The sequence below is a fragment of the Triplophysa rosa genome, linkage group LG25 (assembly GCF_024868665.1).
Source record: "Triplophysa rosa linkage group LG25, Trosa_1v2, whole genome shotgun sequence".
In the NCBI taxonomy this organism is placed as follows: Eukaryota; Metazoa; Chordata; class Actinopteri; order Cypriniformes; family Nemacheilidae; genus Triplophysa; species Triplophysa rosa.
Genome location: NC_079914.1, coordinates 16,391,809 through 16,419,075, shown reverse-complemented (window position 1 = coordinate 16,419,075; position 27,267 = coordinate 16,391,809). Strand labels below are relative to the sequence as shown.

At 37.3% G+C, this 27,267-nt stretch overlaps 3 protein-coding genes across 4 annotated transcripts; 1 reads left to right on the top strand and 2 right to left on the bottom strand.

Annotated features, from left to right (window-relative positions):
• The first annotated feature begins 1,790 nt into the window (after positions 1 to 1,790).
• Positions 1,791 to 6,398, top strand: LOC130548403 (uncharacterized). The gene is made up of 8 exons (XM_057325151.1): positions 1,791 to 2,096; positions 2,380 to 2,448; positions 2,541 to 2,612; positions 3,682 to 3,702; positions 4,282 to 4,407; positions 4,532 to 4,599; positions 4,997 to 5,026; positions 5,292 to 6,398. Exons 1-8 carry the CDS (start codon positions 1,805 to 1,807, stop codon positions 5,367 to 5,369), a joined length of 756 nt encoding a protein of 251 aa, XP_057181134.1. The 5' UTR covers positions 1,791 to 1,804; the 3' UTR covers positions 5,370 to 6,398.
• Positions 6,399 to 6,543: 145 nt separating this feature from the next.
• LOC130548394 (uncharacterized) lies at positions 6,544 to 27,078 on the bottom strand. 2 transcript variants are annotated; one of them, XM_057325136.1, is made up of 7 exons: positions 26,870 to 27,078; positions 25,844 to 25,913; positions 12,844 to 13,170; positions 12,195 to 12,467; positions 10,715 to 11,017; positions 9,377 to 9,469; positions 6,544 to 9,012 (listed from the first exon to the last, which is right to left on the bottom strand). In XM_057325136.1, the coding sequence occupies exons 1-7, from the start codon at positions 27,020 to 27,022 to the stop codon at positions 9,005 to 9,007; spliced, it is 1,227 nt and encodes a 408-aa protein (XP_057181119.1). In that variant the 5' UTR covers positions 27,023 to 27,078; the 3' UTR covers positions 6,544 to 9,004. The 2 variants fall into 2 exon arrangements, with proteins under 2 accessions (XP_057181119.1, XP_057181120.1); XM_057325137.1 differs by lacking the exons at positions 25,844 to 25,913; positions 26,870 to 27,078 and adding an exon at positions 14,202 to 14,496 and having other exon boundaries at positions 6,658 to 9,012.
• Positions 16,985 to 18,636, bottom strand: LOC130548404 (uncharacterized). The gene has a single exon (XM_057325152.1). It carries the CDS (start codon positions 18,515 to 18,517, stop codon positions 17,894 to 17,896), a length of 624 nt encoding a protein of 207 aa, XP_057181135.1. The 5' UTR covers positions 18,518 to 18,636; the 3' UTR covers positions 16,985 to 17,893.
• Positions 27,079 to 27,267: the final 189 nt, after the last annotated feature.

The window sequence follows — 27,267 nt, the reverse complement described above, 5'->3', positions numbered from 1 at the left end:
TCATATGCCATCAAATCATGTCATACATGTTTCTATCTTCCAAGTGTGCCTACATTTACATGTATGTATTTGGGAGATGTTTTTATCCGAGGTTTTTATCCGATCTGTATCAATGTGTTCCCATCACTTTGGCATTGCTAACATCATACTTTTGCGTATTTGAAATACAACTAAATATGGTACACTCTAAAAATGCTGGGTTGTTTTTTCTACCCATGGCTGGATAAATATTGGACAGAACACACAGCTGGTTTAAATATAAACACATGCTGGGCCAAGTGTCGCAGCAGAGGCGTTTTTAGAACCGAAACTGGTGAATTTTGTACGGTGTTCTGGTAAATAAAATATAAACAGAACCGATTCTGGGTAAGAACCCCATCTCGGTTCCCAAACTCCACAAACTTCAAAATCTACACACACACACACACACACACACACGCGCACGCACGCACGCACGCACGCACACACACACGCACGCACGCACACACACACTTCTGAGAACAACACCCATACGATCCACCTCCACTTAACTATACAAAAACCTGCAGGCTATGTGAGTCTTTCTTCAGTCGCAAAAGAAGATATTTTCAGAATTGACTCAGTGGTTTTGTGTTCATACAATGAAAGAGTAGTACGTTTAATAAGATCTCTTAATTCTTATTAATTCTTAAATTTGTGTCAATGTAATCCGTTGTGTGTTTGTGTTGTTCAGGTGTGTTTGGTGATGAAGTGAAGTCAGTGTCAGTGATGGAGGGACATTCTGTTACTCTACACACTGATCTTATTGACATACAGACACACGAGAAGCTCGAGTGGAGGTTTAAACACATCCGCATCGCCAGAATCAAGAGATCACTCAATATTAATCCTCTATATTATATTAATGATGAGACTGAGATATTCAGAGACAGACTGAAGATGAACAATCAGACTGGAGATCTCACCATCACAAACATCAGAGCTGAACACGCTGGACTTTATCAGCTAGAGATCATCACTGGAGATGAGCAGATGATCAAGAGTTTCAACATTACTGTTACTGGTGAGTACAATGTTACAGTCTTTGACCTGCACTATTTGTTAGTGTTTTCAGTAACAATCGTTCAAATATTCTGGTTCCATAAAGTATACTGCTTTCCATTCATTGACATAATGTAACGTAGTGGTGTTGAGCAATGCTTCTCCATCCATTATCCAGCTTATGTTTTTCAGAGCACGTGTGGAGGTTTATAGAGGGTTTCATCTTAAAAACATAAACAAACGTTACTGCGCATGCGCACTTTTACCCAACTTCACTTCCGGTACACATTCACAACCGTTAGAGCGCCTGTAGATTATTTCTGATAACAATCAAAAGAAACCGAGAAGAACCGTTACTTGGCTAAACTTGTCTCTACAATCTTTTGACTTTAGACTGTGATACCAAACTCAACCGCTAGATGTCAGTGTACCATACGCTCTCTTTAAACGCGACCAAACTACAGGACCCATTCAACAAATTGTTTATTTAATAAAATTGACATTCAACCAAATTCAACAAATCGTTTATTTAATACAATTATTATACGATAACATAATAATATTAATTAATATTAACATAAATTACATAAAATTTAAATAGTTATATTATTAGACACTAGCCAAACACAAACCGGAAGTTACCTGGGGGTCAGGTGCGCGCGCAAATTATTCCTAAAAAATATTTCTAGTCTGTATGTAAAGAAGTAATATTATGTCTGAGAAGCTGTGTTTGTGTGTAGTTGCATCTGTTGTTGATGCAGGTAAAGTGAAGTCAGTGTCAGTGATGGAGGGACATTCTGTGACTCTACACACTCATCTCACTCACATACACACACATGACAAGATCGAGTGGAGGTTTAAAAACATCCGCATCGCCAGAATCAAGAGATCAGTTAACATTAATGCAACATATGATTATAATGAGACTGAGATATTCAGAGACAGACTGAAGATGAACAATCAGACTGGAGATCTCACCATCACACACATCACATCTCAACACTCTGGACTTTATCAGCTAGAGATCATCACTGGAGATAAGCGGACGATCAAGAGTTTCAACATTACTGTTAATGGTGAGTACAATGTATAATTCTTTAGGCTTGAGAAAGCTATTATATTTAAACTTCTAAAGCTCAGAGCGTTTTTTATGACTTTATGACTGTGCTATGTCCATCAAACTTATGGAACTGCCTGTCTAAGTTCTCATAGACTAACACTGAAGACGGTTCAAATGAGCCCACACTCCAGAGACACAATAAAACATGCGAGCATCATGCTGAAATGTGTTAGAAACATGTCACCTGACAGTCGTTGTTGATTTATTCACATTTCTGTGATTCTCTTATATTTGTTCAGCTCCCAGAACCGTCAGTATCACTGAATCTACACAAACTCCATTGTCAACAGCAAGTTCCAGTCTGTCAGGTAAGCACAGCCATCTTCATCCAAAGTAAACAAAAACAATAATAAATCTCTGAACTCTTCTTCATTTTGTTCTGCATGTGTGTCTGTTACAGATAAAGTGAAAACAGATTCAGGGATGGAGAGAGTTTCTGTCACTCTACACATCGTGCATGTTACTGTTTATGGTGAGTACTGTATCACGTCTTTGGCTTGGACTAATTGTATTCAGTTTGTGAATGATACTAAATCTTCATAACAACCTGTAGTCATTTCATGATGACCATCCTTACTGACAATAAAATCAACACACAAACGGGTAAATAAAGCAGCACTTTTATTTACTGTTTTGTACTGTTGATTTATTTACATTTCTGTGATTATTTAATATTTCATCATCATCATCTCCGTCATCATCATCATCATCGTCATCATCATCATCATCTCCATCATTGTCATCATCATCTCCGTCATCATCATCATCATCTCCATCATTGTCATCATCATCTCCGTCATCATCATCATCTCCATCATCTCCACCATCATCATCTCCATCATTGTCATCATCATCTCCATCATCATCATCTCCGTCATCATCACCATCATCGTCATCATCATCTCCGTCATCATCATCTCCATCATCATCGTCATCATCATCTCCGTCATCATCATCTCCACCATCATCATCTCCATCATTGTCATCATCATCTCCATCATCATCATCTCCGTCATCATCACCATCATCGTCATCATCGTCATCATCATCTCCATCATCATCGTCATCATCATCTCCGTCATCATCATCTCCACCATCATCATCTCCATCATTGTCATCATCATCTCCATCATCATCATCACCATCATCGTCATCATCATCATCATCATCATCATCTTCTCCATCATCATCATCTCCGTCATCATCATCTTCTCCATCATCATCATCTCCGTCATCATCATCGTCATCATCATCATCATCATCGTCATCTCCATCATCGTCATCATCTTCTCCATCATCTTCATCATCTCCATCATCGTCATCATCATCTCCATCATCATCATCTTCTCCATCATCATCATAATCATCTCCGTCATCATCATCTCCATCATCATCATCATCATCATCATCATCATCATCGTCATCATCATCATCATTGTCATCATCATCATCGTCATCATCATCATCATCTTCATCGTCATCTCCGTCATCATCATCTTCATCATCATCATTATCTCCATCATCTCTATCATCATCATCAGGAGAAAGTTCTAGTGTGCCAGGTAACCTCATGCTTCTATAGAGACACAACTGTGAGTGCTTTATACAACAACTGAATAAACATATCCAATCACTAACATTTTCTCACTTAAAAGTATGAAGTGAACAAAGTGATAACTGTATGGGGAAGAAAACTGATAACTGTATGGGGAAGAAAACAGGGGAAAAATGCATGTCCATGTTCATCAATGCAGTATAAACAAAATAAATCTTGCTTTACTGCAACACGATATGATTTAATATGCAAAGACCATGATCACAAAGTGAGTTTTAAACTTGAAACAATATCTGCACCCTACTACATGAGATGTTGTGTTACTCTCTTACTGTCATGTTACTCTCAAAACATGTCACATATTATACATGCACAACTTGAAAACACAAATATAAATGTTAAAAAAACATGAAATAACATATAATAACATGTAAATGTTAGTTCATCAATAACCAGGGTTGCCAGATCTGCGTATTAAACCTCACCCAATGACCCACCCCAAAAACACAAATGTCACGACTATACGTCCTATACAGTCACTGTTATACATGACATTATTTTGTGTTTCTGTCGTGTATCATTCCAGCAGAAGATCCCACACAAGCAGGGAAAACACTGATCTATGGTTGTGCTGTTGTTGGATGTGTGATGATCGTAACGGCACTTTTGATGTTCTGCATCTGCGGGAAACACTCAAACACACAACCACACGGTACATAATGACAACTACTGATGATCTGTCAGAGGAAAGACAACTCATAAATATAGGTTCTGTTTAAGTAATTGCACAAAGATTTCTAATGAAGTGTTGTTGTTTTCTGTTATTATTGTTACAGATAAGACCTATGAAGATGAGTTCACTTACACAAATCTAACATTCTACCAAGAAAACACACAGCCAAAGGTAAAGCAATGATGAACTGTTTGTTTCGCTTCCATCCTTGAGTCAGATTTATCTTCAAACCATCCCAGAACACCTATAAACACATTGTAATTGAAGTGAGGTACAGATCTGCAGGTTTGATTTGCAGAGTCGTATGACAGATGTAAGTCAATACAGGACATTTTGTGTTTGTTATTTTGAAACTGGTGTTATACTGTGAAATTGTTAGCTTACCATATACGCAACAATTGAAAGGTGGTTGTAGAATGTGCAGTTTTCATAAAGAGTTGCCACGTCATGTATATACAACAAGACAAACAGACTGAGCTACAGTGTATCTGAACTAAGGCAGCTGTGAAGTCTTTACCATAAACACGTCATGCGTTTCTTCCATACACACTGTTCTTCTGTTCTACAGGAAATCATGGACTTCCTTGACAGGCAAGCTGTGAGTATATTTCACAATATAGTACAATCCTCTCTTTGACGGCCTTTAAGCCTCATCTTGTTTGCTCACCTGACCTGCACGCAGACTTGAGCAGCGGTTTGAAAGTGCACGTGTTGAGCAGAACCGTGGAAATAGATACAAGAGTCATGATCATCATTATAAATGTGCTTTTTTTTAGCTCAACATGCTCAGCAATCCATTAAATCAATATGTGACTTCGGTTTTACGTAGTTTTGCTCTTTTAACAATGTTTTTCTCGTTACAGGAATCAGAAATGACAGAGGTGGTTTACACATGTTACAACATTAGAAAGGATCGATCTCGTCTGTTATCTGACCAATGATGCATAGAAACTACACCTGTAATTTCACATCTGTTTTATATCGTTGGTTATGATCTTGCACGTTGTAGCTTTTTTGTTTGGTCTTACATGAATAAACCAACACAACCACTATTAACGAAAAAAAAGACAACTGGTAGAGCATTGTGCTAACAACTCAAAGGTCATAGGTTTGATCCCAGTGAACGCACATACTGATAAAAGACATTAACAGCTGGTAAAATAAATATTGAATATGTCACCATTTTTTCTCAGTAAATATACATACATGATATTTTCACCAGATGTCGTTAACATCCCAAATAATCCATACATACAACGAAAACAAAACAAATAAATTCATAGATTAAGGTATGTATAATAAAATGGAATTTCCCAGATAGCACATGTGCTTCTGTAAGATGTCTGCTAAAGATCTGGGCAGGGTTTCCCGATAACGATGGATCTTAGCACTTAAGAGCGTTTTCTACGAGCCACTTTGCTAACGTTAGTCATCGTTTCACTTGCTTTAAGTGCTACTTACGAGTCGCTATCTGTTTTTTTTGTGCTGAAATGTCACCTTATACCAGGGGTTTTCAAACTTTTCGTGCCAAGGACCCCCAAATATGCTTAACCTTTCACGAGGGACCCCCTTTCTAAAATACATATCCATTTTTTGTATAAAGAAGTATTTAAACTGTTATACAAATAGTACGTGTGATATTATAAAGACAACATATTGTTTGTAAAAGTTAAACTGGAATAATCTTCAGAATAGAGTTTTACAACTTTTGCTGTCTTTAGCTTATCAAAAAATTTCAGGGGACCCCTCAAACCATTCTGGGGGTCCCCGGACCCTAGTTTGAAAACCCCTGCCTTATACAATGGCTCGTTGTAGCACGCGCTTGTTTTCGAAATGTTAAGGCTAATTATTTTCACCCGATGTGCATGTGGTAGGTGAATATTGTTTAATGTTGTTTAACATATGTTTTGTGCAAGGTGTAATACTTTTTCTATGTGTAGATACACTTATCTACTGTAATTGTGCGATGTATTTAGCACATTCTAGGGAAAATAAAAAAGTTAAAATCAAAAGTTAAAAAAATGCAGTATGTGTTTGCTGAACCACACTTTATTACACTTTTGGGTGGTGTGGAGGTGGCAAAGATGTTTTTAGGGCCTATGTATAATCTAGTTTTCTAGCTCCAAACAAAATGTTTATTGTACACATACATTACCAGCACTTTATTAATAAAAAGCACAAAGTGTGTACATTATGAATATGAACCTTTCAATTAGAGAACGATGAAGCTAATCAATCCAATTTCTCAGCAAATCAGGCATTCAGTTTCTTAAAACTAAACAGCAGCAGAAAGACAGACACTGACCACCAAATAAGCAATTTGACCATTTCTCTTTTAAACACAGCATTTTTACTTTGCATAAAATGTGGAGTAATACAGCAATCCAGCAACAAACATGCATCCCTTGTTAGAACCAACAACTTGCCCATACTATATGTTTTTTTATTCTTTACTGTATTAATGTATGTTCAGTCATTTAATTTTTATTGTACTGTACTTTTTATAAATTTGGTTTAGTAATTTTAAAGATTTAAACAAACAAACTAAATAAAAACATGATGCCCTGGTTTCACAGACAAGGCTTATGACTAGTCCCAGACTAAAATGAATTTTGAGCTGTCTCAACTGAAAATAACTTGCCCTGACATATCTTCAAATATGCCAGTGCCATTGTTTTGTCTCATGATGCACATATAATATAAGGCATTTTAATAAAAGCGACCTAAATAGCCTAACTGAACTAAGGCATATTCCTTAGGCTTAGGCTAAGCCTCGTCTATGAAACCGGGCCGATAAATCACATATAGGCATGTTTAAGCGCAATACTCCGGTTGTCCTGCAGGTAGATGACCTCATAAATCTGCTTTACGATGCACTTAGGCCTTTACGATTACTCCAGAGCACTCGTAGATCTACGATGATTTTCAAGTGCTACTTAAGTTACGATGCTTTTGGGAAACAGACTGTAATATTAAGATCACTCGTACGATCGTTTTTACGATCAATTTAGGCTTACGATGCTTTTGGGAAACGCAGCAGGTCGTCACAACGTAACAGTGTTAGCTGGGATTATCTCTTACCTGACAAATACATTGTAATTGTAATTAAATTGTGTTTGAATTGATCCAGAGTTGTTGTAAGATTATGTGTATGTGCAAATTGATTAATGAATTGATTTAATCTTAAACGTCTGAATATAATCTTACGAAACAGTCAACCCGGATGTTCAAATAGTCAATACAATTATATAAAAATATATAGTTTTTTATCTTTTGGAGTCAGATAAAATTACATAATGTTAAAACAAAGTGCCTGAAAAGACCGAACGCGCTTAAACCTTCGCCATGCCGCTGGATTCAAAGCGACGTCAATTAATGACGACTGTAAACATTGCACATTGGAAATATAAAAAATAAAGTTAAAAACATACTTTAGGCAGATTTCATAATCACCACTACAATAAAATAAGTTATAAACATGCATAAAAGTGGTCAGAAATTTAGGTTTATCAAATAAGTTATACATAAATATTATTAATATATTAACTTTATGAATATTAACTATACTGTCTGAAATAGATATATATTTACAAAAAAGCGTAATTATCACATTTATGCATGTTTGAGTATGATCTAAAGATGTGACGATGTGCAGGGGGAGGAGAATAATACGCGCGTCAGGTTTAGTGGATAAAACACTTCCGCAAAGGAAACACCTGTGTATCCTCGCTCATGACTCCTCAGAAAGCCTCCTCGATCCTCGCCTCCTCCCGGTGCAATTAGAGAATTGAGACGTCCTTAAAGATGGCTGTGCTCGATGGGTTTCCGGGTCATAGGATGGAGGACGGAGGAGCGAGGAAACGAGGAGGCATATTGAGAAGCACCCCAGACAACTGAGTGAGTATATAAATGCAATCCTGATAACGAGGGTTGTGCAGGTGAGGGTGATGACTGACGAGGGCCAGGTGAGGGAGCATGAAGGATCGTGGGCGATGAAGTCCTTGGGGAAAGCAATGGAGAAACAGGCATGGGAACGGACAGGGGGCAGACGGGACTGACATATACACTGTCATTTTTGTTATTCAGTCTCTGTCAATAAGAAAGTCCCAGTTTCACTTCAGATTCAGATCATATATAATAAATACACATTTGTAGCCGTCTTCCTCAAGCCTCATCTATGAAGCCCTTAAAACGGCTGTGTAAAAATCCCAGACGCTGTCCATGGTGCTTAAGTAAACAATGTTATTATTGTTACACGTGTTTGTTATTCTGCTTCCTGTGGGTTTGTCCATCATATATTTGGCGTCCTTTTTTAAGTTGTACAATGTAAAGCCGAAGCCCTCTACTATGGCGAGGGATAGAACACCGGACTGATTAGCAGTTTACCTCACTCGGAGTGGCTCTGCGTCAGACACATTAACAGTAATAACAGTAGCGTCAGTTCTCCCTCATCAGTTCAGGCCCAAGTTGGATAATAAAACAAGGTGATGGACCAGGAGACATTTGCGAGCAGGACTTCAAAGGACATGGAAGTGTTTTTAGAGGCAACCAGCCAGGCAGAAGCTCCTTGCAGTCCCTACGAGCCTTAAAAAATCATAAGGGTTTACAGATCATATGATCTACAAGGTGTGATACTACAAACACAAAGATAAAACGTGGTAGAGACATTCTGCAAAATAAGACAATCAACAGGAGTGTGTAGGTTTATTTAGCAATTTTTAGCTCTTAACCGGAAGTTAATTTGGGGCCAACGGTCTATAATCTGCCACTGTTGAACTTCTGCGACATCATATTTGTGAGAACAGTTTCTGACCTATTCATGATGATGTTTTGTGCTTGCTATAAAATTGTAACACTGAACTTGGAATTAAACACATTACTGTAGCAATAGTATTAAAATAAACTAATAAATGTATGACAATATAAATACATTTTGAATGTTACTTACAAATTTTCTTTAAAAAAAAACAGATAATCATCCCAATCACTGATCCCAATACAACTAGACCAAAATTCTTCCACTGCGACTCACACTGGATTTCTGTAACGGTTCAAGAGAGACATGATTTAGTAAAGATCTTGCCAAAGCCAAGTACCTCATTCAAAACGTCTACTGAATAATAGGTCAAATATTCATCAAATACAGTCCCTCGTTGAGGCAATAGCACGATAGTAATGAGTAAGTGAATGAGTGTAAACTTGAATTAAATGAGCACATCTTGATTACAAATCAAATAGCAGTGCTTAGAGTAATATCAACTAACATACAACTGCTTATTTTAACCACATTTTCTACTATTTGATGGCTATTTAAATGTTTTAACCCTTGTGTGATAGAATGCATGATTTGTTTTTATAGTCAAACATCTATACATTACTTAAATCTATGGAAAAACTATGAAGGAAACTGCATTTTCAAATACAATTGACATTTGGTCTACTTTTGGTTGTTTTATTGTGTTAGGGTACAATTTTGGCATGCCACATTCCTATAGGCTACACAGACCAAACGACTTGAGAAGCGTTTATATATTACTACTACCAAAAACAGTACGTGAGAGACATCCAGGTGGTCTGCTTCTTCCACTGGGATTTCATACTATTCTGTACCATAAAGTCACATGAGCTGAGGTGCGGCCAAATTCAAAACGCTAGATAAATTAAAAGTAGGGGAGACCGGGGGCAATTGTAATATTTTTTTACATTTTACTTTAAAACTCACAGACCACTTGAAATACACTCGTCATCACTTGATCCAAGAAACAATTATAGGTGCTCGAATTGCTAATACAATTGATATTTTTTCACTAATAAGGACAAGACATGCGCTCAAAATAATCACTTTTCTGCTTTAGTATCTAATAATGTCAAGGTTTTTTGTATGCGGTTTAAGTTCTATTAGGCATCATGCATTCAAAAATCATTTGAATTATTTAAATATTTACACAAATACATTAATCAGCAAGTAAAGAACAGTCTTTGACTTTAATTAAATTGCACAAGATGAAGCTAATAACTCAATGTGATCATTGATAATATCATTGATAGGCTAATTGATGATGTAAGTTTATACTAGAACAAACACATTTATTTTAATACACTCATTTAAATGTAGTTTTAAATGTAAATATAGGTCAGGAAATGTATTACATTTAAAACTAAACAACAGTTTTTCAAGTGTGAGTGATACATTTGTAATGATTGATAAGAATCTACTTTGTCTAATTCAGCGAATAATGTCACAGTATCTCCGATGCAGGGACTGATATAATAACAAGATACTCACCTTTGACAACAACCCTGAATATCTTGTGAATGATGCATTTGCTCCTATCGACGTGTACTTCGTAAATTCCTGAGTCTTCAGTTTTAACGTTTCTGATAGTAAGCGATCCAACCCAATCCAATTGCAGTCTGCCTCTGAATCTCCCATCATCACCATCATATAAGACGTGATTTGATGCTCTGTTGAATTGAGCTATGACCGTGTCTTTAAACTTCCACAGTATCACATCATCCGTCTGTGTTTCAGTAGCAGTGTGCAGAATGACAGATTCGCCCATCTTCACTGGCACTGACTTCACGTCACCTGTCACAACGACAAATACACACAGAGAACAAAAAGTTTTCAAGAGATTCAACTTTTATCATTTAATGTCGGTCATTTTAGTAAACAGAAAGCTTCTTACTAAAATGTATGCATTTCTGGAATTGAATTTCACATCTTGAATTTTGGAACACAAAAGAAGATATTTTGAAGAACGTTGATAACACTGATCCCCATTGACTTGTATGAACACAAAACCACAGAGACATTTCTCAAAATATCTTCCTTTGTGTTCCACAGGAGTGGAAGGAATGTGAATAAACGATGACAGAGTTTTGATCTTACACTCAAGTCGTCATGAAAGTGTAATGGCTTCTTGAATGTGAAAAAAAAGGGCGGGGCCTGATGCCATCCTTCGAGATTTGATTGGATTTTTGGAAGCTGGATGGCTGGCCCTCCGCCTGTCAAGTTGTGATGCAAGGAAGACCATTTCCGGATCCAAAACCTTCCCTCATTTCAAGCGAGGCTACAGATGTTTATGAGGACTGTTTATCCATATCACATATATATTAAGACAAACTTACATTACAGTCTTGAAGCTCACAGAATCGCAGCTATTATAAAGGCACGTAAATAAAAAAATAACTACCTTGCAAATTTATAATAAACATTGCGATATTCCATTAAAAAAAGGAGCACTTTGATTTCATGGTGACTTTCCCAATAGACACTAATAAAGAATGATTAAACTGTATGTTGTCGGAAATGAAGATACATCAAGGCATATTGTGTGTGTGGTTACGACAGATCAACACCGTGTAGGCTATGCAATAAAAAAACTGAATTAGAAACTTTGTCAGTTAATTGGTATACACAGCTAGCACAGGTACGTCTGTATCACGTCTGCTAAAGATCTGCAGGTCTGTAAAACATCTGCTGTTTAAAAACATCTGCTAAACATCTTATAAAGAGCAGTTATACATCCATTCTAAATCATAAACATCTTACAGACGTCTGATAGATGTCTATATGACCTCTGGCAGAAGACGTCTCCGAGACGTATTGCAGATGTCTTCCAGATGTAAATGCAGACGTCAAATAGACGTCCGCCAGATGTTGTGTGCTATCAGAGCTAAAAATTATGCAAGTACTTACGATTATTTTAAGTATATTTACATTGAGTGTGAACTACGTACAACATAAAAAACAAATCACTCACCACTAACGTTGATGCACAAAGTCCTGTGTAAGATCAAACCTCTGCCGTTGATCTTCATTTCATAAACTCCCGACTGGTTGGACCTGATGTTTGTGATGTTGAGGTCTCCAGTCTCGCGATTCACATCACTGTTCATGAATCTGGAGTCAACAGGGCCAGTTAAGTTTGCAATCAGCGTGGCTTGAAAGTTCCACAGTATCTCATCATCCGTCCGCATTTGAACGCCAGTTTGTAGCGTGACAAAGTGTCCATTCACGGATATCCTGTTCACTTCTGTCTCAACAACAAGCACACGGAAAACAAACAGAGATGGTTTCGGTACAGATCAAACGCTGTCTGTCATTTTACAAAATATACAGTACATGGTGATGTGGTTATTTTCATTTTTATGTCCAATGTTCTGTTTGCAATTTAAAGTCTGTTCTGTTTTCCAAATAGAAGTCTACAGAAAAATGAAAGTTCTTGCAATATGTTTACTCACCTCCATAAATCTCATTTGATGAGTCCCAATTCACCTGCTGTGCACCTTGTAGCGTTTTTAGCATCGAATGCACCACATGTCTTTGCATGCAACAACTATTGAGATTTCAAGCGATTAAAAGACAATGCATCCAGATATTTATTACTCTGGAAAACTTGGACCACTCACCATTAACCGTAACACTGAATCTCTTGTATTTCACAGTACTGCTGCTGATCTGTAGCTGATAAAGTCCAGCGTCTGCGTCTTTAATGTTTGTGATGGTGAGAGATCCAGTCTGATCATCCATCTTCAGTCTGCCTCTGAACCTCCCGTCATCATTCCCAGCAACCGAGACCGTGTTTGTTTCTCTGTCGATCTTTGCTATGATTGCTCTATCACCATTAAACGTCCAGAGCAGGTCAGCAGCTTTCCGTGTTTCCACAGCATCGATGTATAAAGTGAGAGAATCTCCCTTGATCACCGCGGCTTCAACTTCATCAACAGCAAACACACCTACAGACACAAACGTAAACGGTTTATTATTAAGTCTGTATGAAATGTGTAGGTGTGCTTTGGGCCACTACAAAAAAATCAATCACGTTTGACGGCTGTAGGGCTATTTGTCGTAAAATCATATCACAAACCTGTATGTGAATGACAGTAGCCAGATCCTGAGCCCCACCCAAATTTAAGTGCTATATACTGTAGCGCCATTATTTTTAGAGCGTTTAATTTGATTTAACTTGATATCTCGTGTTAAACGTATTTAAAGGAGCAGTTCACCTTCAAAATTAAAATTCTGTCATCATTTGCACGCCCTCTCGTCATTTCAAACCTGCATGACTTTCTTTCTTCTGCTGAACACAAAAGAAGATATTTTGAAAAAAGCTGGTAGAACAGCACTGTTAACAACATTCTTCAAAATATCTTCTTATTTTTTTTATTTGCCTTTTGACATGTTCTGTCCACAAGAGAGCAGTAAGATCGCACATACAGAAGAACATCAGAACTCATTCACACTGTTTATGAATTATATATGTTCATATATATATAGAATGTATATATGAAGAATTAAAGAATGTATAGAAGATAATTAAACTATAGCCTATATCTTCATCGCTGACCTCACCTCGTATTTAACATAAGAAAACCACACAGTGTGCTCATCTCTAGAAGACATTGTGTGGATGACAGTAGCCAGATGCTTCTGAGCCCCACCCGAATGCCCACAAACAAACATAAAAGCCACCACTTTTAAACAGACGCAAGTGTAATTCTGTGTTCATTTTAAGTTGTTTTATTGCTTCTGCTTGAAGAGTTTGTGTTCGCGAAACATCAAAAAAGATGCGCAATATTTTGCTTTATTTTCGATAATCTAGATGGTCTGTACACAATGTACACATCAAAATACTGTTCGTAAAGTCTGTTTGTGAAATAGTTTATGATACAGTGCAATTTATATATGGAAAATGGGAGGATATATTTCGTTTTTTTATTTAAAATGAAACTTAAACCGATGATTCAATCAAATAAATCGCACTCACCGTTTAGGAACAATAAGAAACCGAAGGGCAGTAAGAGATTCCTCATCTTCATAATCTGCGCTCGGTCCGTTTGTTTGAGATCTGGGGCCCGTTCTTCGTACCTTTACATCCAAGATCAAATGACACATCCAAAGTGATATTATCGCGCGAATTATGATCTATTCGGTTCTTCGAACGCACGTGTTGTGTACGATTAGTTAAATTGTCTGAGATTATTGCACACTCACGCGCTGTTTAGAAAGACATCATACATCGACAGAAGAGCCATTCATCAGAAACGCTGCTATAGCCTGTGTGGCCAGTAAAGGTTTCCTGTGGCTCAGTGGTTAGAGGATGGCGCTAGCAACGCCAAAGTTATATGTTCGATCCCAGTGGATTGCACACAATTAGAAACAAATGTGTAGTAGCCTATAATGCAATGCAAGTCGCTTTGGATAAAACGTCTGCCAAATGCGTAAATGTGCTTGGGGCAGAGCATATAGTTATTTGATGCTATAAATAGCCCAACGTAGTATGGTGGATGAGACCTCCAGTTCCTTTTTGCATCTGGTGTCAGAGCCCCGGTACGCCGAAGTTTTAGATCCACGCGTACTACAGGTGTGTGTGTGTGTGTGTGTGTGTGCGTGTGTGTGTGTGTGTGTGTGTGCGCGTGTGTGTGTGTGTGCGCGTGTGGGATGTGTGTGTGTGTGTGCGCGTGTGGGATGTGTGTATTTATAAGAATGGTATAGATTGGTGTTATAAAAGGAACCATGTTTTTTATTTTAAGTTCGGGAGTATGTGCTGTGGATGTGCGGTAAATGGGGCCAAGAACGCGGCGATTAGCAGAAAACCAGAATATAACTTTCGAATTTTGTCTACCATATGTGCAGTGTATATGTAAAGTTGTCTGTGAAATGTTTTGTGTTTGTTTAATATTTTTATGAACAGTGCAAACAAAAGTGCACATTTTTTTCACATCAAAGTGAAAAACGAGCTTCTCTCACAATGAATTTAAACGGGTAGCCTATCTGCTGTCAGATACATCGCTCGGACAGGATCACTGACGTGCGCGCGTACGTGAATTTTTTCAGTTACTGTACACATTGCTACATTGCCTAGAAATGACTGCCTACATATTTACATATGGTTGGCACTTGGCAACTTGGCACACGTCACTGAAAACTTATGCAGATGCCCTTATGTGCAATACCACCACTGGTCGCCATAGGCTGCGGCTGAACTTCCGATGGACTAAAACGATTTACATAAAAACAGGGGCGTAGCCAGAACTTTTTTTTAGAGGTGGCCAGGTAAGACCCAGTGATTTTATTACGGTGACCAAAAATACTTACAGACAGAAATTCTTTAACTTCTACTGTAATTTACACTAATTCTTCAGTACACATAGTGGTCAAAAACATACACAACGAACGTAAAGTAAACCATTTATTTGCAATGCTTTCATGTGCTAACATTATTTTAAAATAATTTGCTAGCTATCATTTGCAGTAAGTTAGCATTTTTTATAGAAAATAAACATTGCAGTACCCCAACTTAAACTTTCGGGAAATGTAATTAATGAATGAAAATCCAGTTAAACAAGACTGATTTTACTGACCTGATCATTCTGCTCGCGATGAACTTCCATGGTACACAGATAGTACACTGTCACGAAGCGGTTAGCAGCTGTTCAGCTATAGCGCTCAGACTGTTTTGCGTCAGTGCGTCAGCGTACGACATCATATTAATGCGAGAGTAATGTTCTCGCGTTACTTTCAGTGCATACGCTAAATGATCTGCGCAGAACTGCGTAAACTCCGACACACATCTTACAACAGAGGTGGCCAGATAGGTGGCCATCCATCATTCAGTGGTAGCCGTGGCCACCCATCGCCACCATGTAGCTATGCCCTTGATTAGAGAGCTCTCTATTGGAATAAGAGAGATCTGCAATTGTATTTTTACTAGTAACAATTGAATTAGTGATCCTGCAATTAAATGTTTACTAGTAAGAATTTAATTAGAGAGCTCTATAAACTGAATTATTCCTAGTAAGTATGAAATTAGAGAGCTCTGTAATTCAATTCTTACTAGTAAAAATGCAATTGCAGAGCTCTCTAATTCATTTAGAGAGCTCTTTAATCATAATTGTTACTAGTAAGAATTGAATTACAGAGCTCTCTAATCGTAATTGTTATTAGTAAAAATGGAATTATAGAGCTCTCTAATTTAATTCTTACTAGTAAAAATGCAATTACAATGAGTAACGCTGGGGACAATTTAGGCTAATTTGGCTTTCCATAGAGCTAATTCATTTAGAGATCTCTCTAATCATAATTGTTACTAGTAAAAATTGAATTTTAGAGCTCTTTAATCGTAATTGTTATTAGTAAAAATGGAATTATAGAGCTCTCTAATTTAATTCTTACTAGTAAAAATGCAATTACGACGAGTAACGCTTGGGACAATTTAAGCTAATTCGGCTTGCCATATGCCCTGGCCATTGTACTGTTAAGATGTCACTGTCTGAATGGCTGTAATTAACAAATAATTGATTTTGTCCGTCTGTCTTCTAGTTTTGGAACAACACAAACGTCGATATTGAATGTGCAGGGAATTTTGGTTGTATGGACTGCAACTTATGTAACTTCAGTAGTAACATATAACTGAATTAAGGTTTAATGCTTGAGCCATAATGATTGATTTGAAATAATTTGACTAAAAATCATGAATACTATATTTCTCTATTACATATACCATATATACAGTTGCAGTCATTGGTTTATTGTGTTATTACTCTGTACGTTTATTTATGCATACAAATTATGACAAATACAATTGCATTTTCCTGTACTTTTATTTTCTTTTATTAACAGTTACTCCCTAATAATTTTTCAAATTTCTTAAGTAAGGTTAATGCTCTCAAAACAATAAAAGATTGTTCCAAAATACAAGTATATTGTACGTGTTCATTGATTATACAATTTACAAATACTGTACATACAGCCATATAATGTTCTTGAAATGTTTAGAAGAGCAAACACAACTGTTAAGCTACACTGTTTTTGTTTTACCACAAATATTTCTTTACAAATACGACAAAGAAGACATGCTATATTTTGCCATATACAGTATACACAAGACATGTTGTCAGTCACTATTATATTGATACTATATGATGTTTTTTTTTACACATGGCATGGGTATAGTTTAGTATATTGTTTACACAGCTATTACAGTACATAGTAAAAGGGGTCTAACAAACTCATGGCTATTAACATTTACATATATTTAGATTTATTCATTTGGCAGATGCTTTTTTCAAAAGCTGGAGTAAGCAAAGGATAGAATGAACAAAAATAAAAAAATTGACAAAAATACATACAGACAGAGTTATTGTTTAGTCAAATAAATGCAGAACAGGTGTGTTTTGAGCTGCAGTTTGGGTGGAGGCTGGCAGTTCATTCCACCACAGGGGAACCGAATGAGTGAATGTTTCTGAAGGCGATTTGGTGCCTCGCTGTGATGGAACAAACAGGGGTCTCTCATTTTCAGACCGAAGATGACGGGAGGGGATGTAGACCTGGAGCAATGAGTAAAGGTATATGGGCGAATTTGCCGTTATCGTTCTGAAGGCCAGTGAGATTGGGAGATATTTGGGAGTTATTGGACAATGTATACACTATACAGACACAATACTTCTAGTCTTTTGTTTATCTACTATTTACATACATCCATGCACTTCTTAATAGTCCTGGGTTTTCCACCTCAGCTTTCTTCTTAAGTTCTTCAAGTTTTTTAACTCTTTCTTGATTTCCAGTTTCTTTCAATCTCTCAATCATTAATTCCAGATGTATGAAACAGGACATGCTGGTAGATTTTAATGCAGTTTCCATTAACTTCTCTAAACAGTGATAACACTCTTCCACAAACCTGATCTTCTCTTCTTTAAACTTTTCTATCTCACTCTTTAGGTTGCTCATCAAACTCTTTTTTTCTTTATATTCATCAAATTTCTTTTTAAGATCTTTATCTGTTTTTGTTATTTTTCTTGTCTTTATTTCATATATTTTATTATCTTTTACATGTTCAGTGTGGTCACACTTTCCTGAGCAGACGGTGCACTTTCCCTCATTTGACATCACACTACACCATGAGAGATTATTGACCCACCAGCATCCTGGATAGTGGCAGTTTTCTTTACACACTGTGCAGTAGGTCGCCTGTTTGCTCATGTGCCACCATGACGCATTTATTGAGACCAATTCTTTATAAGGTTCATCAAATTCTTTCTCAAAGTTCTTCAGTTTTCCTTCGTATTTTTCATATTCTTGCATTGCTGCTTCTGTTTGCTCACACTCTTTTGTTTTGAGTTCTGCCTACACGATTCGCTCCTTTAAATTATTGACACTAGCGTCCAGTTGCTTTCGGCTTCTCAGCACACCTTCAGTCATATGTAAACTTTTTGGGTTTATCCCATTCAAATAATCAAAGAATTGCTTCATGTTTGTATTTCCACGATCCCATGATGATTTGTAACTCTCTCTGTCTTCTTCATCACAACACTCACTCTGACAGTTGTCAAACTTCATATATACAGGTTCTTTATCATTCTTTTTTGCACATGGAATCTTGGTTTGTTTAATTAAATTAAGAGCTCTTTTGGGTACAGATTCAGTAGCGTTTGTGAGGAGTATTAGAATATGTTTTTCTATGTCCTTGCCAAATAATGACAGAACTTCATCCAAAATATACCGCTGTCTGTCATGAAGGCGAGCATCTGTAGCCTTCAGTACAAGACACACTGCATGAATTTCATGAATCCCGTCCTTGGATCTGAACAACTCCTGCAAAGCTTCAGCTACATTGGCATCTTTATCGTTGCCATCTGTGTCACCAAATCCTGGGGTGTCAATAATTTTGAGGTTGAATGGACTGTCTTGTGCAAAAACCTCAAGAAATGTTACTGCTGTTGTCTGAGACTGTGATTGGTCGCAAGATGTCTCAGCAACCTCCAGCCACATTTTGTGCTCCCATCTAACACCCATGAGGTAGTTGACCATTGCACTGATGAGAGTGGTTTTCCCTGATCCTGTTTCTCCAACCAGCAGTATGACCTTATGAGGTTTTTCATCATCTACTTCCCCAATTCTCTCTTTTCTCAGATTTTTTCCCTCAGTTAGCTTTGTTGTGTTGAGTATATATCTTGTTGTGGGACCTTTTATAATTTTACTGTTTTTAAGAATTTCACTTAATTTGTCTTCCATTGAGATATTCCGTTGAGATAAGTCTTCATAACTGCATAAAAATAAAAGGAGTATATAAAAAGAACAATTAAAAAACTATTCAAACAGCAAAATATTCAGATTCTAAAAATTGTATTCTAGGAAGCTAGCTTTAGAAAGAGAGATAACATATAGCCTAATTTTATTATTATTTAGAGAGAGAGAGCAACGCTGCCTGCGCTTTATTTATGCAGCAAACGTGTCGGCAGTGTGTGAAGCATTTTTAAGTGTCACAGAAAGACACAGCACGGAACTTTCGGAGTATTTTTTTTTACATTTTTTTATTTAACGTTAGCCTACTTGTTTTGTTCAATTTTATTTTAAGTTATATTTTATTATATTGAAAAGCAAGACAAAATATGAAAAGCACATTTTGACCATTCAGTTTATGCAATAGTGAAAAAATTGGCTAAATAAATAGAAGAAATGGGCAAAGACATGTTCGATGTTCGAAGTGTTTCATTTTTATTCAGCTTCGGCCAAGAATTTTCATTTTGGTGCATCCCTATTTTTTCTGTTATTTAAAGGTGTGATGAACTGTTCTTGTTTATTGTTTTATACTGTTGTATGAGGTCTAGTTATTACGTTCGTGTGGTTTTTACATTCAGAAACATCAAAATCAAAAAGTAATAGGCTATTTTCTACCCGGGTTTTGAGGCCTGCTTGACAAACGATCGGTTTGAATGGCCGTTCCGCCATGAAGACTTGGAAGTTAACGCCCACTGCTATGATTGGATAGCAGTTTGCGTAGTTGGAGCCTTCTGTGAATTTGGTTAGACACGTAATGTTAGGTTGTTAGGTTACACACTCGCCCTATTCGCAGAGGATTAGTATTATCTGGGGACCTCATGTGATTTAGAAATGACCTCCCCACATCTGTATTTCATGTGGCGCATTCGCAAGGGATAAATGAAGCCTGTGATTTTACTCAAATTTACCGATTTATTTCCCGGATGTGATGGCAAGGCTTTGCGTATAGTTTGTATAGCCTATAGTTGTATGGTGTTTAATGATATATGACCGTACCTGTCAGCATTTGAGACCAGTGATCGCGAAACAGACATAAGATCACCGCGATCGCGAATCTCAAATGTTACGAGAGTTTCCATGATAAATAAACAAACGGGAGACTCCCGGTAACTTATGGATATGACCCAGCACCCAAAATAATACCAAAACACTTCAAACAGCCTCCATTATTCGCAAACGGTGGATAAAACCTTGAAAAATTATATATGAGCCCTCCAAATCACACAATATTATCACATGACCTCGGTGTTCATCAAAATATGGTAGGTCAACTTTACAAATTACAGACATGGCCAATTCGCACAGTATTAAGATCACAGACAACCTCTGCAGGTCCCCATGTAACACTAATCCTGTGCGAATAGTGCTCAGAGCATATCAAGTGATCTCTAACAATGCAATAGTGACGCATTGTACAAATATGTTGTACTACTACTCACTTAAGATTGCTGCGCCATTCCTATCGGATCCAATATTGACTGCATAGCACTGCTTTTTAATATTAGTCTCTCCGCAAATCCATCGTCGACCTCTGTCTTGTTCACAAAGGTAATGTTTTACCCACGTGAGCTGGGTAGTCTTTAAAAATTAACTTTAACCACGCATTACTAATGTCGGAATCTGAAGGAAGGTTATGCAGCGACTGTGCTCTTCCACAACCAGGCACTGACTCCACAATATTTTGCGATCTTTAACGGCATGTTTATGGCTTGCTCGCTCTATCTGGTTCTGCGCAAATTGTGTTACTTCAGTACTGTCATGTGCGAACCAGTGAGCGGGGCTAGAGAAGTAGTCGTTGATATTTTTCTATGGAGGCGGAGTTCAACCTATCAATGACGTCATAGATAGGTGCATTCCAGGACCTGGCGTTCGCTGAGCCTGGTGTCAATAACAGTTAACAATAACAAAAAATGAATACACAACTTGAAAACAAGTTTTTCACATGTGGGCGGTATGAAACGCCCCCTTCCTCTGATTGGCCAATCAAAGGTCAGTAAGCGATGTCTTCGGTTGTCCCTCGGTTCCGAATAAATAGTCCTCCGCTGCGGTAAAGTGGGGATTCTTAAAGTATGTATCATTGCTCTCATTAAACAACCGTCCACAAACCGTACAGGGCAGATTATAGACTGGACTTTCTTCTGTGCAACCTAGCGCATTTGATATAAATATTTATATCACAAATATTAATGTAGTTCGCATCCGCATCTTTCTAGCTCTCCAGGGTTAAATCTGCGTGAAAAAGCTGCGCGAGACACTGGACTGCACGAAGCGGATTCATATTTTATTTCTTTCAAAATTGCTGTGTTTGTGGTTGTTGGGTTAACACATTTTTTCCCACAAGTTTGCTTCTGTGTACATTCCATCAAGTGAACCGAGACGAATTCTGAGTTTTGTTGCGTGACAAAGCTGCGCGAGACACTGGACAGTACGCAGCGGACGCATATACAGTGCAGTGATGTAGTCAAAGCGAAAGTGACGTATTTGTCAGATATGTTGATCAAGGCTCATTCACTGTTTAGATTCCACATAAAAAAATCATTCATTGTATGCTAAAGATTCTTTAAACGTTCTTACTGTGATATTTACGACTGGCACATGTGAACGAGGACAATGAGAGAAATGCTGCCAAAAATACAAATTAATTAAGTTATCACTGGGTTATTATTATTTTGACCTATGCTTTTTTTTTTAATAAATGCAGAACAACAAGCTTTAATGTGCAAATAGAATGATTTTTTCTTTGTGAAAAAAGGATACATCTAGCCATCTTAAGCTATATATAAATGATCAAACAAAAATAAATGCTAATTGTCAAATTACAATGGAGCACAGCAAATTTTTATGAAAGTATTTGAATCCGCTTCGTGCGGTCCAGTGTCTCGCGCAGCTTTGCCACGCAGATTTAACTCTGGAGAGATAGAAAGATGCGGATTCGAACTACATTAATATTTGTGATATAAATATATGAATGCGTTAGGTTGCATGAGGAAAGTCCAGTCTAGGACCTGCCCTGTACGGTTTGTGGATGGTTGTTTAATGAGAGAAATGAAACATACTTTAAGAATCCCCACTGTATAGCAGCGGAGGACTATTTATTATTTTCATTCATAGAACCGAGGGACAACAGAGGATGTCGCTTCCTCGCTTGCTGATCTTTGGTTGCCCAATCAATGGAAGGGGGCGTTTCATACCGCCCACGTGTGGAAGTCGATTTTTCAAGCTGTGTGTTCGTTTTTCACACCTGAAGTTTACCTGAACACTTGAACCGTTTTCTCACTCCCGTTTGTTCAATTTTAAACTGAAAAACAAATGACCAAAAGATACATGGACCTTTCTCGTACCTGTTTGTCAAACTAACAAGACTTTGGCCCGATTCACACTTCGCGTCTTTTCTGGTACAGCACAGATATGCGAGTTGAATGAGATTAGCGCCATACATATTCTTTCCTTGGTTAATTGTATGTATTTATGTGTGTGTGGTTGGAACAGTACGGTTACTCATACTGACCGTGAGTCGTAAGGGCTGAACAACTGTACAACACCCGGTATCCGGTGCCGTATACGAGTGCGGGGAACACTGAGACACGCCGCACGGAATGAATGAAACGTGTTTGTGATCCTTCGAGTTTCCAGGTGCAGTTGAAAGCTATTGGAAGGTATTCTTTTGTTTGTTTAATGATTTTAGTGATTGCTGAATGGTTATGAATCAAAATGTTTTAAATGGCTACGAATTACAATACGTTTTAAATGTTTAAGAAATTGTAATATTGTGTTTTTTAAATCCTTGTTGCATGGGCCGATGTGTGGAGTATTCCTTTTATCTAAGATTTTTCTTTTGTTTTTGTAGAGTGCTTCTGTTTTTGGCTGGATAAATCACGGTTTTCCTTACCTTTTATTCCTTTGAGATTTGGTTTTGTTTGTTTATTTTGTTTCTTTGTGTTTATTAATTTTGTTGTTGGTTCATGAACACATTAATAGTTTGGACTAGCAGATCAGAGGAAATCTGCAGTGTGTAATACCTTTTATCGCCAATAGAGGGGGGAATTAGTCACACTCAAGTAGACGTGTGGGGGCAAAGTGAGATTTGAGTTGTTTTGCACTTAAGTTTGGTCATAATTTTTTTTTAACTGAGTTGTACCTTTTATTATTTTCTTTTGAGAGTGTCTGTACCCTCTGTATTTGACGTTATTGTATGTGCCAGCTTTGGCCAAGTCCAGACTGACGTTGACCACAACATAGAACCAACTTGATAAATAAATGTGTTGATTGCTTTATAGTACTGCTGGCCTAAATTTCATTCATTTGTTTGGATAGCTGTTGCGGGAATCCCCGCTGGGATAACTTGGATTGGCGTAGTCATAAATAACTGAACAATGTATGTACTGTACTGTATATAGCCCGGTTACAATTAAATTCAGCCCCGCCTTTTCTATACAGTCCAGCACATCCAATGAACCGAAAGACCTGTTTAGTAGAATGTCGATCTGAATAACGTTTCCTGTTTTTAACTTTATTGCGAATAATGTTCAGACTTTCATTATGTGATATTTTTCTATTGGGCACGTTTATCCTCCTCTTCGTTTATCATATGTGCACAAACGGCATATTTTTTTAGAGTAGTTCATGTCTGTAAAGTGCATTGACTTCATTCACGAAGTTGCCAGCCTCGGTAGCGCAGTGGACCGCGTGCGCGCGGTAGCAGTGCAATACAACTTTTAACGACCGGAGTTCGACTCCTCGGTCCAATCATATTCTTCGTTCCTTTTGAAGTGTTTTATTGGGTAATGTTTTTAAATCTCGGAACACTAGCCTGTTGCTGACAACTGATTAACACTAGAACTCCCGGAAATCTATCACTACGAGAAGGGCCGTATAGCGGTCATTTTGACTGCTCATATTAGACTGTGCTGAATGTCATTTTTGCCATGAAATATTTACATTCAAAGCTTCTATTGAGATTATAGAATGAAGGTTTGAATGTCTGTTGTCATATATTATAATGTTTTCACACTAAAAAACGTCAAAATCCTCAACCACATCCCCAAGTGCTAAGCGAACTCAGACGGGCATACATAATACGATTGTTTAAAATAAATTAAATAATTGATGTGTTTCATTTTTGTATAATTTTGCAAAAGCTGAACGACCGCACCCAAAAGTGTGTGCCTCGCTTTGTGTCCGGTGCTCTGTTTTAGGACACCGACAAGCAGAAGAGCAAAGTTTTTTTTCACCGCAGTGAAAATGTTGTTTTTGAAAGTCTAAACTGCAACAAATATGGATTGATGCAGTATATTTCGTTCGATAAAAACATATTGTGAAATTTAGAAATTAAATCTAACCTTTTTTCTCTATATTTGGATCACACGAGTGCACCCACCACTGAAATCAAAATGCATGAATATATGTATGTGTTTTGTTAGGATAGGTAATAATAAACAGAAAGACACGAAATTTAAATTCTTACGAATGTAAAAAAATATTATTTAAGAACCATGAGAACCGGTTACACACGCTTGTGTTCTGAGATGTTATAACTTAAGTGACTGATTTGATGAGTTCGGAGTGAGTCACGTGAGTTCAGTGTTTGATATACGAGTTGTTTTCAACAAAATGAATCGGTTCAAATGAGTCATCAGGTCGCGAATCGGACATTAGTGGACATTGACGCGCTTTTTGTTTTTCACAGCTGTTAGGACATCGCAAAAGATAGAAGTTAGCACGGAAAACACTCCGTTGGATAGGATGTTTCCTTTGTCAGCTGCATGTGCGGAACACTTGTCAGGGAAGAAAAGGCAACATGCCTTTCAGCGGTACACTTTCAGATGTAATTCAGGTAAAAATATTCTTCGGATGCGCCACGTGAAACACTGATTCCAGTGTGAGGGAGAGAGACAGTTCAGAAACCGACGTGTTCGACTTCATTACGCGCTGCGCAGAACGATCGGAAAATTACATCAATGTATACCGTGAAAGCACAGGGCTCTGTCCTGTAGTGCTTTTATGCCATTCGGTCTGCGCAACACCGAATGAAGTCAAACACACACTTTAGTTTGGAAACAGGGGGAGTGCACGAGCTCTCTGCTCGCTCTTTCATGCAATTATCACAAGCGCGTAATAAATCACATTAAATGTAAAAATGTTTTACGCACTCGCACCAATGCGACCCAGTGAAATTTTACCTCGCACGTCATAAAAAACGATCTCATTTGCGAGCATTTTGGTCGGAGTCTTGAGCCCTGATTGCGCAGAGGACGCACAAACCACTTTTGGGTTGCGACCCACCAGCTGAGAAACACTGTAATGTACAATCAAAATACAATATTTGACCACATAATGTTTAAGCCCTACCTTGTAGAGAATGAGGAAAATTCTGCCATGACTGGTTCCAAGTTGAATCGCCAAGGTACAAACCTGTGTTCTTAAATAAACATGTTACTCAAAAAGACATCAACAGAGAGAAGAAAAGGATTACAGAGTTGAAAAATAAACTTACAATTACTTGTGATTCCTTCTTCGAATAAATCTAAAATGACTCGAATTAGATCATGAAGCGTTTTATAGACTGATCACACCCATGTGATTTACAGGAAAGCTTGGGCTTCTGATAGACCATGTGTTTTATAAGAAATTCTTAAGTGCCCTGAACTCCCCTGAGCATGTTTTTTTTGGAAAGCTTATAGGTCAGCTGTATTTGTGCTGCCATAAAATTATAGCAAGCTTGACAAAGATCTAAGCAAAACATCGGGAATCAAATCCCACTGAAAGATAACTGTAAAAAGGATCAAAAATATGTTGGGAGATTTGTCACCACGGTGTTAAAATGATCACTTTCCGGGTGAACATATTTGTCCATCTTTGCTAGTGTTGAACCAACACTGACCAAAGTGTTTATTTTACAAACACTGTGTTTTTTATTTTAATAACTAAAGGTGTTGAGAAGTTTTTAATCATAAGTGCAAACATTGAAATCTTTATAATGATAACGTTAACCCTTATATCAGGCTCCCAGAATTTTTATTTAATGCTAATTAAATATAGCAAATTTCAATAAAGGCATTTATTGAATTAGATTTATTGGAAAGTGCATGTCTTTCATTGGTTACCACTGCAATTATAAATTCAAATAAATTTTTTAAATAATGAAACATCTCTTGAGTACAAATTTTAAACAAGACAAGTTCTCCCATGCTAGGATCACCATCCACCCAATGGGCATTTTACAGGGTGGCCTTCAGATGATTCATAATGAAACCCATGTTTTTCTGTGCATTACTGTATTTTTCTTTTTAAAAATAAATAAAGACAATGAAAATTGATTTATGATTTTTTTGTTTTTGTAAACTTCTTTACCAAAGCCCAAGCAGAGGTACTTACATAGCCTGTCTTCTTATTAGGATCTTTGTAGTTAGGGAATACTGTAATGGTGTCAAAGGCATACAATACATCTCTTGCTGAGTTGAGTGGTTTGCTTCTGCAACAACAAACAATATACATGTAACATAGAATCCAGGCAGGGAGCGGATCCATGTGCAGATAGGGTATAATAAAACAAAATAACAAGAAACAAAGTAATCCATGAGATCAAGAACTTAAAACATCAACAACTGAGTCAGCTTTAATCCTCCTAGTAGCATGGCCTTGTAAACTAACGGTATGTTTAGCGTGTTGACAAAATGTTTATGCTCTCCTACTTGTAAGTTGCTTTGGATAAAAGTGTCTGCAAAATTAATAAATGTAATGTAATGAAAAGGCAAACACTGGGGTTAAATAGA